Below are 16506 nucleotides of genomic sequence, written 5' to 3' on the forward strand. Positions count from 1 at the left end.
ATAAAAGGCATTTTCATACTTGAAATGTTGGAAACAACTGGTTTATGCTCTTAATTTAATCACTAAACTCATAAATTCTCTAGGAATCACTGTTTTCCTTCTCTGAAATGAAGCACTTGGGTCCCTGAGGACCATTTTCATCCTTCTGCATTGCTACTCCCCTCCATGGCCTTTTCCAACTAAGAAAACTATTTGTATCAGCCTCATGGATTAACTAAGATAAATAGTGAACTATCATATCTGTCTTTTATCCAATTCATAATGAGTCAAAAAAAAAGACCCCTCCTTGGGTTCCGAGGTGGTATCTCTATGGAAGTAGATTGCCCGATCTTCCTTCTGAGGAGTGGTTGGTGGATTTGAACCACCAGCCTTCTGGTTAGCCTTAGGCACTAATCAAACTGATAACAAGCTAAAACTGACGTGCAACATTTATTATTAGCTAAAATTTGATCTGAGAGTCATATAGTTTCCTGGTAAAACTGAGAATAGGTGAAATTAACTTGCCCCCCCAACTTATAATGGCAGAAGCTATATTTGATAAGACAAAAATTTGATATTATGTCAAACCTTAATTGAATAATTTAACTGAAAAGAGTTGATCCCAATAAAAATAACTTAAGTGACAAAGAAATTTAAAACAGTGTTTCTATTAATCAAAGCAAGCAGAGTCCTTCCTCCTGATGAAATCTGCACACCAGATTTCCATCCAACTCATCTCACACAATTTTATGTTTAGAAACTTAGGCACAATATTTAGGAAAAAAAGGGCGAATGCAGCGATGGATAATATCAACAGCTAGTCTTCATCATGTGGACTTTTTTACCTGGCCCATTTGATGAGGTAAGGCAGATGGTTTAACAGACTGAATGTATAAAAGGAGTAACGGATAATTTCTGTGATTGTCCAAGCAATAACAAACAGGAGGACACTGTCTTCACTCTGCACCTAAAAGAAATGGAAAACAAAAGCAAAAGCAAACACATGAAAACTTTTAAAATACTATTTAAATTAAAGGCAAAAATTACCACCAAGGAAGCACTCACAATGTGCAGGGCCTGTGTGCAGAGTCAGGAAGTTGAGCTAAGTTGATGCAGCCAAAGCTCCCTATCCTCAGTGGCAAACCAAGAACTTACCAAATAAAGGAACTCATGCTTGTGGTAACAGGTGTGCAGAGCTAAGTGATAAGGGGCAAGTGGACCTGGCTACAGACTCTGCTGTCAGATGGCACTGATGTCGAGGTACTTGGATTCCCGATGAGAGAAGCAGGAAAGGAGACTTAGATGAGCTGTAGTGCCCACAGGAAGAAACAAACACCTGAGTGAGTTTCTGCGTTTGCTAGCCTGATGCCAAGACCGTGAACTGATGTTAGTAGGAGTCAAGAGTAGGTGTCAAGAGCAGGTAGTTAAAGGGGGGAGTGGAAACTGGTGGAAGGCTTGGAATTTGATGAGAATTTTAATTTAATCTGCATGATAATTTGGAATCTGAGAAAATTCCAAAGAAGGAGAATGTAATGATTAAAACACTAATGAAGAAGAGGATAATTCACTGGGTAGGATGAATTCTGGGAAGGGCTGGAGACCATCTTAGGCAGGGTCTGTTTATTGTCTCCCATAAGTGATTTTCCTCCCAGATTGTTATGTCCTATTGAGTTGATTGGGTTCGAACCAACAACCTTTTGGTCAGTAGCTGAGTGTTTAACAGTTGGGCCACCAGGGCTCCTCCCCTCAAGCTGTTGTTGTTGTTGTTGTTATTTGCCATCGAGTTGGCCCCAACTCATAGTGACCCCTCCTTGGGTTTCCGAGGCAGTATCACTACAGAAGTAGGAATACCCAACCCCTCAAGCTAGGCCTGGTTTAATGCTTAAAGGATTACAGAAGTTTCTATACTGTCACAGAAGGCCAGCTAGAACCAGAAAGGCTCTGGAATTTCCAGCCTGCTCTGTTTTTATGTTGAAAAAATAGTAAATATATCAAAGAGCCCTATAGGTGCCCCTCTCTCCCCGCTGCAGATGTTCTCACTAGATGCCTTACACTAAGTCTTGTATGAAAATTGATTGTTGTGGCATTAACTTCTAGCACCTTCCACTAGCTCACCCCAAACAAAAAACTCACTGCCATCCAGTTGATTCCCCTTATAGGACAGAGTAAAACTGCCCCATAGGGTATCCAAGGCTGTAAATCTTTACAGAAGCAGACCTGTCACATCTTTTTCCCACAGAGCAGCCAGTGGATTCGAACCACTGACCTTTCGGTTAGCATTAAAATGCTTTAACCACTGTACCACCAGAGCTCGTTCATCCCACCCCAGCTGGGTTTATTATGATTTTTTCATCCTTGAAAACCAACAAGAAGAAGCAATACCAAACCGAAAACCAAACTCACTGCCATCGAGTCAATTTCGACTCATAGAGATCTCTCCTTGGGTTTCCAAGGCATATCACTATGGAAATAGATTGCCCCATCTTCCTTCCAAGGAGTGGCTGGTGGATTTGAACTGCCAGCCTTCTGGTTAGCAGTCAAATGCTTTAGGCACTACCTTAATTCACTTTAGTTTCCTTGCATCTAAACACAGCATTCCAAGACTTGGATCCTACTCAGTAAACTGAACACATATCGATTATAAGATGGACCTTTTTGGTCTGGCTATTAACATATACAAAATGTCTGGTTTTATAACCTTAACTTTTGCTTCTTTCACTTTGCAATGTTAATAATTTTTAGCACTTAAATTCCTCAGAAAGTGTACATGGAGCGATCCACCTACACAATGAAATAAGTAGTCATTTACATACCTATTAACTAAATTGCTCTGACAAAGAATTTCATAAATGCATAGTTACTATTCTCTAAAAATAATAAGAATTTTATACTGTCAAGAGCAAGAGTACTTTTTGATTTCCTGGTGCTCTTAGATTAGCCAAAGTAAAGCAAAAGCTAAACACCTCTAAAGTTTCATGTTGAGAGTAGTCTGCACCCAAATCTTTACTTAAAAGCCATCCATACTAAAAGAGCATTTCAGAGCAATGCTTTTTGCTGTATATTGTAATCCTCATCTGAAAGAGGTATGTTTTTACAGCTATAGGCTGAAGCCATCCTTGAAGTTCTCTGGGTTATAACAGAAGAGTCTTTAATATTCTGTACCTTAATTATCTTGAAAGCAGGGAGTGCGTTTTATTCATTTTGATTCTCAAAAGCATTTTGTGCTTTTCACAAATAAAATCCCAAAACCAAACCCACTGATATAAAATTATTCTGATTCATAGTGACCCTATTGCAAGGGCACAGTAGAACTGCCCCATAGGGTTTCCAAGGCTGTAATCTTTACAGAAACAGACTGCTATATTTTTCTCCCATGGAGCAGTTAGTGGGTTGGAAATGGCAACCTTTCAGTCGGCAGCAGAGCACTTTAACCACAACATCACCAGGGCTCTTTTTTTTTTCCCCCAACAAGTAAGGAGCTCAATAAATATTTGTGAAGCATATGAATTCAAACTTAATTAGGTCACTCCAAGACTATCATATCTCTTCTTTTTGGTGCCAGATATTTGTTTCCATGTAGCCCCATGGCCTTCAAATAGGTAAACGCAAACAAGCAAACATAAACCCCCAAATTGTCCTCCCCCCTTTACCCACTGCCATCAAGTCGATTCTGACTCATAGTGACCTTTCAAGACAGTGCAGAACTGCTCCATAGGGTTTTCAAGGCTGTAAATCTTTATGGAAACAGACTGCCTCATCTTTCTCTTGAGGCGTGGCTCAAACTACCAACCTTTTGGTTAGCAGCCAAATGGTTTAACCACTACACCACCACGGCTCTTCAGAGTTATCGTATAATCCACCAGTCCCAATCTCTGATATGTACCCTAAGAATTGAAAACCAGGGGCTTAAACAGATATGTATACACCAATGCTCATAAAGCATTTTCCATTAATAGTCAAATAGTAGAAACAATCCAAATATCCATTAAGAGATTAATGGAAAAACAAAATGCGGTATAGACACACAATGGAAAATTAATATTATTCAGCCAAAAGAAGGAATGATAACAGAGACATACTACAATATAATGAACCTTAGAAACAGCATGTTAAATGAAATAAGCCAGACAAAAAGGACAAATATGATTCCACTTATGTAACATGTCTACAATAGGCAAATTCATAGAGACAGAAAGTAGATTAGAAGTTACCAGTTATTGGCAAAAGAGAATAGGGGGTTGCTTAATGAGTACAGTTTCTTTTTGGGGTGATGAAAAAGTTTTGGAAATAGATAGTGGTGATACTTTCACAACATAGTGAGTTTAATTAACGTCACTGAAAGGTACACTTAAAAATGGTTAAAATGACAAATGTTATATGTACCTTATATAGTTAAAACTGTAAAAATGGTGTAGCAAGGGCGTCTGATCTCCTTGAACTTCACAAGGGGGAAAGAGAATCAAGATCAACAGCACAAGGCTGGTTCCTAAAAGGGGGAGGTCAAACACACCTCCACTTCCAACCTTTTTACCAATTCTGACACCAATCGTCCCTCCCACCACTCTACTCTGCTGGGTTGGATAATTTTTTTGCAATGGCCACACAGAACTCACAGACAGTACTCAGGATTACTGAGCTTATTAGGGAGGTAACAGGTTACAGTTCAGTATCAGGACTCAGCTTCTTCTCTGCTGCCTCTGCTGCTGCCATTACTTTGCTGCTGTTTCTCACCATCTCCAGTAAGGATGCACTCCGCTTCTCTCTCTTCTTCTTGGTGGTAATCATCTCTCCCTTATCTATCTCTAGGATGGCTCATTTTAAGCCTAGCAGGTTGGGTTCACACACTTTACTTGTATGATCCCACCCCACAAAGGTGCCATGCACCTTATTTAAATTAGCAGCAAGCTAAGCTAGCTATCTGATTCCCTTGGTGGGCCACAAGCACCTTATCTGCATAGTCCCACCCAATCATTTGGTGGGTATTACAAGACCATGGTGAGAAATGCCATATAAAAGTGATCCACAGCAGTGTAAAACAAAAAACCCTAAAACTTAATATATTAAAAAAATAAAACAGCCACATTAATAGTCTCAACCCGATGACTACATTCTAAATAGACCAGACCCTACGTAGGGATCAGAGTCAGGTAAAAGAAGCCCTGAAGTGAATTCACAGAGCTTACCTGGGAAAATGAAAGGCAACATTTTAAAGTATGTGAAAGGATTACCATGTGGAAGAGGCATATGGACATGAGACCAATGTATAAAATTGACAGAGAGTAAAATCCCTGGCTCAAAGTAAGAAGAACTATGCAGCAAACTAGTTGACTAATAAAATTGGCTCCATCACAGAGCTGTGCACCACCAGGCACTGGATGTATCCAAACTGAGGCTGCCACAAAGAGATTCCCACAAAGGGTGGGAAAGTTGAGCTGGATGGTGGCTGATAAATGGCTTCTAACTGCTGTATCCATATAACCTGTAAGGGAAAAACATATGGAACTCTGCCTCATTCTAACGCCCTTGTATGAGCTAAAATTATTTTTGTTGATTAAAATATATGGTAGAGACTCTAATAGTACTTAATTGTTTTTTCCTTTATAAAGGAAAGCAGGAGAGACGAGAATAATTTAAAACATCTCCTTTCATTATTATTGCTAAATGTGTGACAGGAATGCTCTCTGGCTCTTTATGCTCCCTTGGACAGGAAGGTCTTCAAGGGACCTTGTCTCATCTCAGTCTGGCTTCCTCTGCCCCTGGTGTGGGTCTGAACACCAGGGATGTGAGGAATCAGTGTCCCTTAACTTGAATTGATAGCCTGTATTTTTCTTTTCCTTTTTTGAAAGGAGGAGTTGGGAACACTATTCTGACAAGTGGGATGTCTCCTCTATGTCAAGGGCTAATGACTAAGAGAAAAACTATCAACTGATGGCTTCAGAGAAGTAACAAAAAAAAAAAAAAAAACAAAAAAAAACAGCTTGGCTTTGGGAGTGTTTTTTGAGGGACAAAGGACTGGGATTATAAAAAGCTCAATTCAGTTGCTTTTTGAATTAAGAACTAGAAACATACAATTTCATTAATTATCAAGATTAAGAGGTTTAATATATCATTCCACACAAAGGCTAGAATGTGAATGTTCATTGCAGTGTTATTCACAATAGACAAAAAGCAGAAACAAACCAGATGTCCATCATTTAGTGAAAGGATATACAATGTGGTCTATATCTATATCTATACCCATATCCATTGCTGGTGAGTCAATTCTGAGTCATAGTGACACTTAAGGACAGGGCAGAATTGTCCCATAGGGTTCCCAACGCTGAAATCTTTGCACATCTTTCTGCCATGGAGACAGGAGTTAAGCAGCCAAGCACTTAACCACTGCACCACTGTTGTAGGGCACCTTAATATCCTACAATGGAATATTACTCAGTAATGTAAAGAAACATTGATACATGCCATAACATAAATTTCATTTATATGAAATGTCTAGAGAAGGCAAATCTAGAGACAGAAAGTAGATTGATGGTTGTGTGGGCCGGGGGGGTGGGAATGGGAATTAACCACACAAGGGGAGGAGGGAGCTTACTGTGGTGACAGAAATGGTCTAAAACTAGATTAGGGTAATGGTTATACAACTTGGTAAATTCTCAAAATCACTGAATCATACACTTAAATGGGTGAATCTTGTGGTATATAAATTATACTTCGGTAAACTTGTTTTTAAAAAATAAAGTGGTTACCTTTAAATTTATATTACTTTTCAAGGGAAAAAGAAGCATTTGTGGTAAATGGGGGAGAGAGGCAACAACAGATTAAACAAATTAAGGTTTACAATGGAGAAAAGGGAGATAAAGAGCAGGTTGAGGACAGGATGTGGAGAGATCTTCAGGCTGTGTTTCCACAATGGGCACAAATGGGAAAGGGGGCACGGGGTAGATCTTCCTGTTAGGAAATCTCCTCTGCCCAGGACATTAAGTTATGCACTGGATACTAGATGCTGCAGACGGCAGGTTTCCAACCCCTGCTCCAAAGTGAGGGAGGAGGTGGCTGGGTGTAGGCGGCTTGTGTAAATTAGCCAAGGGAGTTTACATAGAAATCCAAGCTGGAGAAACAAATGGGTGCAGGAGAAAAACCTTTACCCACAAATAGCATCATATGTTTGACTTTAAAAGGCACAGGAAGTAGCAGTACATGAAAAGCTGTCATTTTATTACATTCAAAGAAAAACAGATGGTGCCACTGAAGAAAATTGCTATTGTAGAAACCCAATTCTTCTTAGTATTTGGGAACCTGTTGCTTACCACTCTGGCTATTTCAAAGAAGTCCTCTGATCATGCTTCATGCTAAACACTCTTTCCTCTTCATAGTCCTTTCATTTCTGCCAAGAAGAGATTTTGGCAAAAACTAAGAGGCTAGAACTAGTCTGTTCTTGAAACAACTGTGAAGTTTATGTTCCAGACCAGGGTTGGCAAACTTTTTCTGTAAAGGCCTAGACAGTAAATATTTTAGGCTTTGCACTGCATATGGACTCTGTTGCATATTCTTTGTAGTTTTTAAAATCCTTTAGAAATGTAAAAGCCATTACAAATTGCAGGCTGGATTTGACTCACAGGCTGTAGTTTGCCAACCCCTGTTTTAGATCCATTTGCCTTCCCACTTTCCCTTCCTGTGACCTTTTTGTCCCTACAAGGATCATTCTTCAACTTTCTTTTGACAGATTGCGGGTAGACACAATGGAAAGTGGAAGTACCCTCATAAGAATATGTTAGGCGGGTTTTCCATACTATGTTATCTAAAATTTCAGTAATCTTTTTTTTTTTAATTGTGATTTGGGTGCAAATTTACAAAGCAGATTCATTTTACTTTCAACAATTCATGCACATTTGTTTTCACGGCCTGATTACAATCCCCAACCATAAAGAGCTCTCTTCTCATCTTCTCCCTGTGACTACCCCTTCCCTTTGCCCTTCTTATCTATACGCTCCTGTCTGTCCAGCTTTCCCTCTATGGAAATGCTGCCCTTCTGATGTCTCATGGTTGATTGATCAAGGACTGCATTTCCCTAGGGTAGGTGGGTGCATCTCCCTGGGGTAGGTGTTCTGCTTATAGGTCTTTCTACTGTTGGGCTGAAAGCTAATCCACAGAATTGAGTCAGTTCCATGCCTGAAGGATAACCTGAGGCCATAGCCTTGGGAGTTCCACCTCCATCTGACCAGTAAAATTCTGGTCATTTTTGTGTTTTTGAATTTTGTTCCACATTTTTCCTCCCACTGTATCCAGCCTCCAATTTTGATCCCTTTTTAAGCAGTTGGCAATGGTAGCTGGGCACCATCTAATTTGTCTGGTCTCAGGGTTGGGAAGGCTGAGGTTCCTGTGGTCCATCATATTGTTGGACTTATTGTTTCCAAATGACTTTGATTTTCTTCACTCTTCTTTGCTCCAGATGAGGGAAGACCAATAATTGCATCTTAGATGGTCACTCAAAAGCTGTTAAGACCCCAGTTGCTACTCACCAAAGTAGGATGTAGAACAAGAATTTTATGTACACTGTTGTGCCAAATGAGCATGATGTCCTTTGAGACTATGGTCCTGAGCCTGCAGGCCTGGTGACTCTCTCCCTCAAGGTATTTGGTTGTCTCTGAGAAGCTACTCCAACCTTGTAATCTCTTTTTACTTTGGATATGTCCATAGCTGTGGTTTCTGGCTTATGTTCTCCTAATAGTTTCTGGGCTCTTACAATATTCCAAGCACTTTTCACATACAGCACACCTTACTGAATCTCCATTTTACAGATGGGGAAAGTGAGGCTTACATCAGTGTCCCTAAACCCTGGACGCTTCCAACTTGTCTCCTTGAGCTGAGATGGGGCCTTTCACTCCTTCCCTCTTCCCTCATTATAGAAAGAACACCTCTCCTCTCAAATGGAGAAAACTTTGAGGGAACTCATATACAAGAGCCTAGAGAACAGATAAAGTAAATGTGATCACCAGTAATACACAGTTAGCCATAGTGTTTTAGTGTCAAGAAAACCATTAGTTCACTAAAAATATGTGGCCTGCCTCTAAAAAAGGAACACAGCCTAGGATTTGGGATACCAGAGGGATTGAATAGAAGAGGCTCACTGAGAAGAACTAAGTAAGAAAAACTGTGGGTCACTGGTGTCCAGGGGCATCTTAATTATGTTCATGAAATGACTTCTAGTTGTGAATCAATTGACCCTAGGTAGAACACAACAGTTTGTTATTATTAGGTGCTGTCAAGTTGATTCTGACTCAGCAATCCCATGTACAACAGGATAAAACATTGCTTATCTCTGTGCCATCCTGACAATTGTTGTAAAAATGACCTGGCGTCGTTGTCCGACATGCTCTAACTTCGTAAGGGGGAAGCAGAATCAAGATCAAAAGCCAAAGGTTGATTTTCATGAGGTAGAGATCAGACATGCCTCCTTCCTCCAACCTTTCTCCCCCCCCCACCAGTTCTGACACCAGCTGTCCCTCCCACTCATTGCACTCTCTTCTTCCTTCCTAGGTTCGATAATTCACCGCAACGGCCACACAAAATTCACAGATAATACTCATGATTATAGGGTTTATTAGGGAAGTTACAGGTTACAATTCAGGATCAGAAACAACTCAGAGAACGGTTTTTCGATTAGGAGAACCTCTTCTCAGCCATGATCACAGGCAGGCCTCTCTTTGGCCCTTGAACCCTTGGGCTTCTTGGGTTGGCCAGTCTCTACCCTGCTTGGCCAAGTGTTACAAAATTCTTTAGCACCACCAATAACTGACCAGTAACTCCATCACTGGGCTCAGCCCAAAGGTACTCAGCTTTCTCCCTCTTATGGGTTGGCGAGCCTAGCTTTGCTAAGTGCTTGGAGGTACTAACTCCATCAGCAAGCCTCCTGTAGGAAGGTACTCAGCTTTCTTGCTCTGTGGGCCAGGCCAGGAAGCCCATTGAGCTGTCTGCTGGTTCTGCTGCCTCTGCTGTCACTGTTTCTCTGTCCTTGGATCTCATTGTCTCTTGCCATTTCCAATGTTACAGCTGTCTCTGTCTCCTGGTTCAGAAGGTTCTCAGCACAGAGACTGTGGGTCCAAAGGGCATACTCCAACCCTAGCTCTTCTTTCTTGGTCGTAGTGGTCCCTCCTCTTCTTGCTTCTCTTGCTTTTAGCTCTTGTTAAGATAAAAGATGTGACTCAAGTAAGGGTGTGACTTAAATAAGGGTAGTAAGGGTGATAACTGGGGTAAGGGTGGTATCTCGGGTCACCACCTGTAGAAAGATGGTGACTCAAGATAGGAATACCTTGAAGCTATTATAGACCACCACAATAAAGTGAATGTGGCAATAAAGTGAGTCACATGAATTTTTCATTTTCTAATACATATAAAAGTTACACTTACACAATATTATAGTCTATTCAGTGTGTAATAGCATTATGAAAAAGTTTGAAATAGCCTGAGAATTCCCAAAATGTGACACAGAGACATGAAGTGAGCATATGCTGTTGGAGTAATGGTACAAATACACTTGCTTGATGCAGAGTTAACACAAATCTTCCATTTGTTAAAAAACAAAACAAAAAACTGCAAAGTATAATAAAATGAGGTACGCTTGTACATCTCACTCTAATCCCATCTCATTAACACAATGGATAACTCATTCCAAAATGAGACCTTAGCCATAAGCACAGAGGCTAGGATTCACAACACATCACAAAATGGAGGATAACACAATACTGGTAATCATGGCCTGGCCAAGATGACGTACATATTTGGGAGACACAATTCAATCTGTAACATTCTATCCTGAATCCCGCTCAATCATCGTGTGGGAATCACAAAGACTATGACTAGAAGGGCCATATTAAGTAACTCAATGAGCTGCAATCATTAATATGTTTAAGTCCTTCGTTGCAGTCACTGTGTCAATCCATCTTGTTGAAGGCCTTCATCTATTCGTTGACACTGTCCCTCTCCAGAGACAGGTTCCTCTTGATAACATGTCCAAAGTATGCAAGACGAAGTCTTGCCATTCTTGCTTCTAAGGAGCATTCTGGCTGTACTTCTTCTAAGACAGATTTGTTCGTTCTTCTGGCAGTCCACGGTATATTCAATATTCTTTGCCAACCCCATAATTCAAAGGCATCTATTTTTCTTCTGTCTTCCTTATTCATTGTCCAGCTTTCCCACGAACATGAGGCAACTGAAAATACCATGGCTTGGGTCAGGTGTACCTTAGTCCTCAAGGTGACACCTTTGCTCTTTAATACTGAGAAGAGGTCTTTTGCAGCAAATTTGCCCAATGCAATATGTCATTTGATTTCTTGACTGCTGCTTACATAGGCATTGATTATGGATCTAAGCGAAGTGAAATTCTGAACAACTTCAATCTCTTCTCCATTTCTCATGATAGTGCTTATTGGTTCAGTTGTGAGGATTTTTGTTTTATTTATGCTGAGGTATAATCCACACTGGAGGCTGTAGTTTGTGACCTTCATTAGTAAGTGCTTCAAGTCCTCTTCACTTTGTAAGCGAGATTTTGTCATATGCCTATTATAGACTATTAATAATTCTTCCTCCAATCCTGATGCTGCCTCTTTCTTCATACAGCCCAAATCTTTGATTATTTGCTCAGCATACAGATGGAATAAGTATGGTGAAAGGATACAACGGTGACACACATCTTTTCTGATTTTAAACCATGCAATATTACCTTGTTCTGTTCTAATGACTGCCTCTTGGTGTATGTACAGGTTCTGCATGAGCACAGTTTAGTGTCCTAGAATCCCATTCTTTGCAATGTTATCCACAATCTGTTATGATTCCACATAGTTTAATGGTTTTGCACAGTTAATAAAATACAAGTAAACATCTTTCCGGTATTCCCTGCTTACAGCCAAGACTCATCTGATATCAGCAGTGACATTCTTTGTTCCACATCCTCTTCTGAATCCAGCTTGAATTTCTGGCAGTTCCCTATCAATGTATCTTCAGCTAACTTTTCCTTGCATGTGATATTCATGATATTATTCAATAATTTCTGCATTCCATTGGACCAACATTCTTTGGAATGGGCACACATATGGATCTCTTCCAGTCAGGTGCCAGGTAGCTGTCTTCCAAATTTCTTAGCATAGACAAGTAACTGATTCCAGTGCTGCATCCATTTGTTGAAACATCCCAATCTGTATTACATCAATTCATGGAGCCTTCTGTTTTGCTAATTGCCTTCATTGCAGCATATACTTTTTCCTTTAGTACCATCAGTTCTTGACCAAATGCTACCTCCTGAAATGGTTGAACATTGACCAATTTTTTTTGGTACAGTGACTCTGTATGCCTTCCATCTTCTTTTGATGTTTCCTGTGTCAGTCAATATTTTCCCCACAGAATCCTTTAATATTGTAACTCGAGGCTTGATTTTTTTCTTCAATTCTTTCAGCTTGAGAAATGATGAGTATGTTCTTCCCTTTTGGTTTTCTAACTCCAGGTCTTTGCACATTTCATGACAATACTTTTCTTTCTCTTTCTGTTGCCTTTGAAACCTGGTCAGTTTTTACTTTATTTCTTTAAACCACTTTACCTACTCTATGAGTAAGTTTTATACTTCATGTCAGAAGAGATTCTAAGAGCAAGTTTCGGAGTCTCTTCTGACATGTATTTTAGACATTTATTTCTCTTTAATGACCTTTCACTTTTTTTATGCATGATGTCCTTGATATCATCCAACAACTTGTCTGGTCTGTAGTCATTGATCTTCAATGCTTCAAATCTATTCCTGAGATGATCTCTAAATTCAGGTGAGATATATTCAAGGTCATACTTTTGTTCTCATGGACTTGTTTTAATTTTCTTCTTCAGCTTTAACTTGAATTTGCATATGAGCAATTGATAGTCTGTTCTAGAGTCAACCTCTGGCCTTGTTCTAACCAATGATATTGACCTTCTCCATTGTCTTCACAAATGTAGTCGATTTGACTCCTATGTATTCCATCAGGTGATTTCCATGTGTTTATATTGTTGATAAAAGGTATCTGCCCTGGAAGAAAGGCCTGGCAATCTACTTCAAAAAATCAGCCACTGAAAACCCTGTAGAGGACAGGTGTACTCTGACACACAAGGGGCTGCCTATAACCAATAGGATACTGTGGAAATGACAGAATGTGACTTCCAATGTGATAAAAGACATTGCAGCTTCCACTTTTTACTCTCTTGGATCTCTCATTCTGGGGGGAAGCCAGCCACCTTGTTATGAGGCCACTCCAACATGGAGGGGCCTGGAGCGAAAGGAACAAGGCCTCTTGGCAAACATCAGCACCAACGTGCCAACTCTGTAAACAAACCATCTTCAAAGTGGATTCTCCAGCCCCATCCAAGTCTTTAGACACTTGCCACCTTGGCCAACGTCAACTTTATGAGAGACTCCAAGTCAGAACCATCCAGCTAAATTGTTCAAAAATTCCTGACCCATAAAAACTGTGTCAAATAAGCAATGTTTATGTTTCAGGTCACTAAATTCTAGGGTAATTTGTTATACAGCAAAAGATAACTTCTGCACAGAAATTAACAGAAGGCACAATGTTTAAACATATACAAAATAAATTAGTATTTTGAACATTAAAAAAAAAGCATTTGTAATGAGTAAGTCATCGGTCTTGTAAAATTCTATCATGTGATCTCCAGTGTCATTTCTATCACCAAAGCTGTATTTTCCAATTATTAATCTTTCTTCTAACTTTTGCATTTTAATCACTCTGTTTTGGTTAACTGTAACTATCAATACATCCCGATTGCATATTTGATCCAATTTCAGACTGAAGATGTTGTTAAAAAATCTCCAATTTGTTTACCCACGGCATTAGTGGTTGGTGGGTAAATTTGAGTAAGAGTTGTGTTAATTGGTCTTCCTTGTAGATTTATGTATATTATCTTGTCATTGACAGTGTACTTCAGGACAGATCTTGAAATGTTCTTTTTCATAATGAATATGATGTCATTCTTCTTTAACTTGCCATTCTTGGCAAAGTAGATCATATGTTTTCGATTCAAAATGGCCAATGCCAGTTTATCTCAGTTCATTACTGCCTAGGATTAGCAATCTTAAAGCGTTCCATTTCATTTTTGACAATTTTTCTGGATTCATACTTTGTACATTCCACATTCCAATTATAAACGTATGTTTGCAGCTGTTTCTTGTAATTTTGAGTTATGCCACATCAATAAAGGAAGGTCTCAAAAGCTTTACTCCATCCACGTCATTAAGGTCTACTCTATTTTAGGAGGCAGCTCTTTTGCAATCATATTTTGAGTGTCTTCCAGCCTGAGGAGCTCATCTTCCAGCAGTATGTCGGACAACATTCTGCTACTACCCCCATAGGTTTTCACTGGCCAATTTTTTTCTGAAGTACATTGCCAGGTCTTTCTCCTTAGGCTGTCTTAGCCTGGAAGCTCTGCTGAAACCTGTCCACTGTAGGTGAAACTGCTAGTATTTGAAATACCAGTGGCATAGTTTCCAGCATCACAGCAACATGCAAGCCACCAAAGTACCAGAAACTGATGGACAAGTGGTAGAATCCAATTTAAGAACTTGAAACAAAACCTAATAAACCCCTAAAGTTAAGATGAATCTTTTCCCCTGAGCCTTGTATTATTTTCTTCATTTATGTTTTATTTTATCCCTGATATGAAAATGGTGTGGCAGAGGAGACACAATAGTCCGACCTCCTTTAACTTCATAAGGGGGGTGGAGGATCAAGATCAACAGCTCAAGGCTTATTATTATGAGGTGGAGGTCAGACATACTTTCTCTCACCAACCTTTTTACCAATTCTGACACCAACTGCCCCTTCCATGACACTGTCTACTTCTCTACTAGGTTTGATGATTCATTGCAATGGCCATACAGAACACATAAACCATACTCAAAGTTACGAGGTTTATTAGGGAAGTAACAGTTTACAACTCAGGATCAGAAATAACTCAGGATACAGTCCTTCAATCAGGATAGCCTTTTCTCAGCTGTGCCCATAGGCAGGTCTTTCTCTGGCCCTCAGCCCCTTGGGCTGGTCTCTGCCATACTCAGACAAGTGTAACAAAGTTCTTTTAGTTCTACCGATAAGTGCTCACAGACACACCATAACTCCAGTAAGCCTTGGCTCCAAAGCACTCAGCTCTAGCTCCACGAGTCAGCAAACCTAGCTCTCCTAAGAGTCCAGGCATCCCACTCCATCAGCCTCCTGCCTGAAGGTGCTCAGCTCCCTTTCTCCATGGGCTGGGAAGCTTAGCCCTGTCAAGTGCTCAGAGGCACCCTGCTCTGCCAGCAAGCCTCAGACTGAAGGTGCCCAGCTCTCTCACTCTATAGGTCAGGAAGTCTACTGTGTTGGTCTCCTGGTTCTGATGCTGCCGTTTCTTTGACACTAGTTCCTGCTGTCTCTGGTGTTATAGCTCTCTATCTTTTGGGTCTAAGAAGTTCCTAGCACAGGGACCACAGGTCCAAAAGATGCATTCTACTCAGTCCTTTTTTCTTGGTAGTAGTCAGGTCCCCCCTTCTCTGCTGGCTTCTCTTTTTATCTCTTGTAAGTTAAAGGTATGACTCAAGCAAGGGTGTTGACTTCAGCAAGGTGGTGAAAAGTTGACTTAAATCACACCCTCTAGTAAAGTGGTGACAAGATACATCCCACCTTAATCATGCCTCATTAATGTAATACACAACTCACTCCAAAATGGAAACATAACCACAAGCAGAGAAACTAGGATTTATAACATATCACAAACTGAAGGACTATCCCCAGAAGGGCCACATTAAGTTATTCACTGCATTGCACCTATTTGTCTAGATTTAACTTATTGCCAGAACTCTAAAAGTCTATCTCAAAAGTTTTTTTTTTCTTTCTTTCCTGTCTCTTATGCAGAAATTAAAATACAAACTGTTATTTTCTTCAAAATAAAAACAAACTCAATAAACACAAACACAAAAAGAAAACAAGAAAAAGGATGAACAGAATAGCCTTTGGTCTTCCAGAGAAGAGATCCTCCCCATCACCTCAAATCTGTCTTCGGGTGGATATGAAGATTCACCTAAGTGACTCCTTCCCATCTCCTTATAGAGGAGTCAGCATGGCAGCTGAGCACTCAAGGTGGTGAGGAAATCTGGGAGTCCTGCAGAGATGTGGGCCAGTAAGCCTGAAGGATATGGAGAGGTGAGAGAAGGTTTGGGGTTACATACAGGCATTAACTAGGGTCCTGGTAGCCGAAGACAGGGGCAGTGAGGAGGTGACACAGAGATGTTGGTTGGAAAAGATGAACATTGTGGTTGGGAGATCAGTTACATGGAAAAGTATTTACAAACATGGAAAGGAGAAGGCTAGAAAGAATACTGAGATAACAATCGGAAGAATCGGTCTGAACTCATACTTTACACACACAGATACATAAATAACTTTTAGATGTGTGTGTACATATATGCACATACATACATATATGCATTTCCTAGCTTTGTCTACTGAGAAATATATCTCAACAGCA

The 16506-nt window shown here is 40.1% G+C and overlaps 1 protein-coding gene across 1 annotated transcript in view; it reads right to left on the bottom strand.

Annotated features, from left to right (window-relative positions):
• HACD2 (3-hydroxyacyl-CoA dehydratase 2) overlaps positions 1-16506 on the bottom strand; it is a 150744-nt gene that overhangs the window by 7371 nt on the left and 126867 nt on the right. Inside the window, exon 5 of the mRNA XM_007943917.2 lies at positions 825-946. Within this exon, the coding sequence (XP_007942108.1) occupies positions 825-946 (122 nt within the window). The remainder of the gene's footprint in view (positions 1-824; positions 947-16506) is intronic.

This window comes from Orycteropus afer, unplaced genomic scaffold (assembly GCF_000298275.1).
Source record: "Orycteropus afer afer isolate SDZICR_OR568_19922 unplaced genomic scaffold, OryAfe1.0 scaffold00114, whole genome shotgun sequence".
Classification (NCBI taxonomy): Eukaryota; Metazoa; Chordata; class Mammalia; order Tubulidentata; family Orycteropodidae; genus Orycteropus; species Orycteropus afer.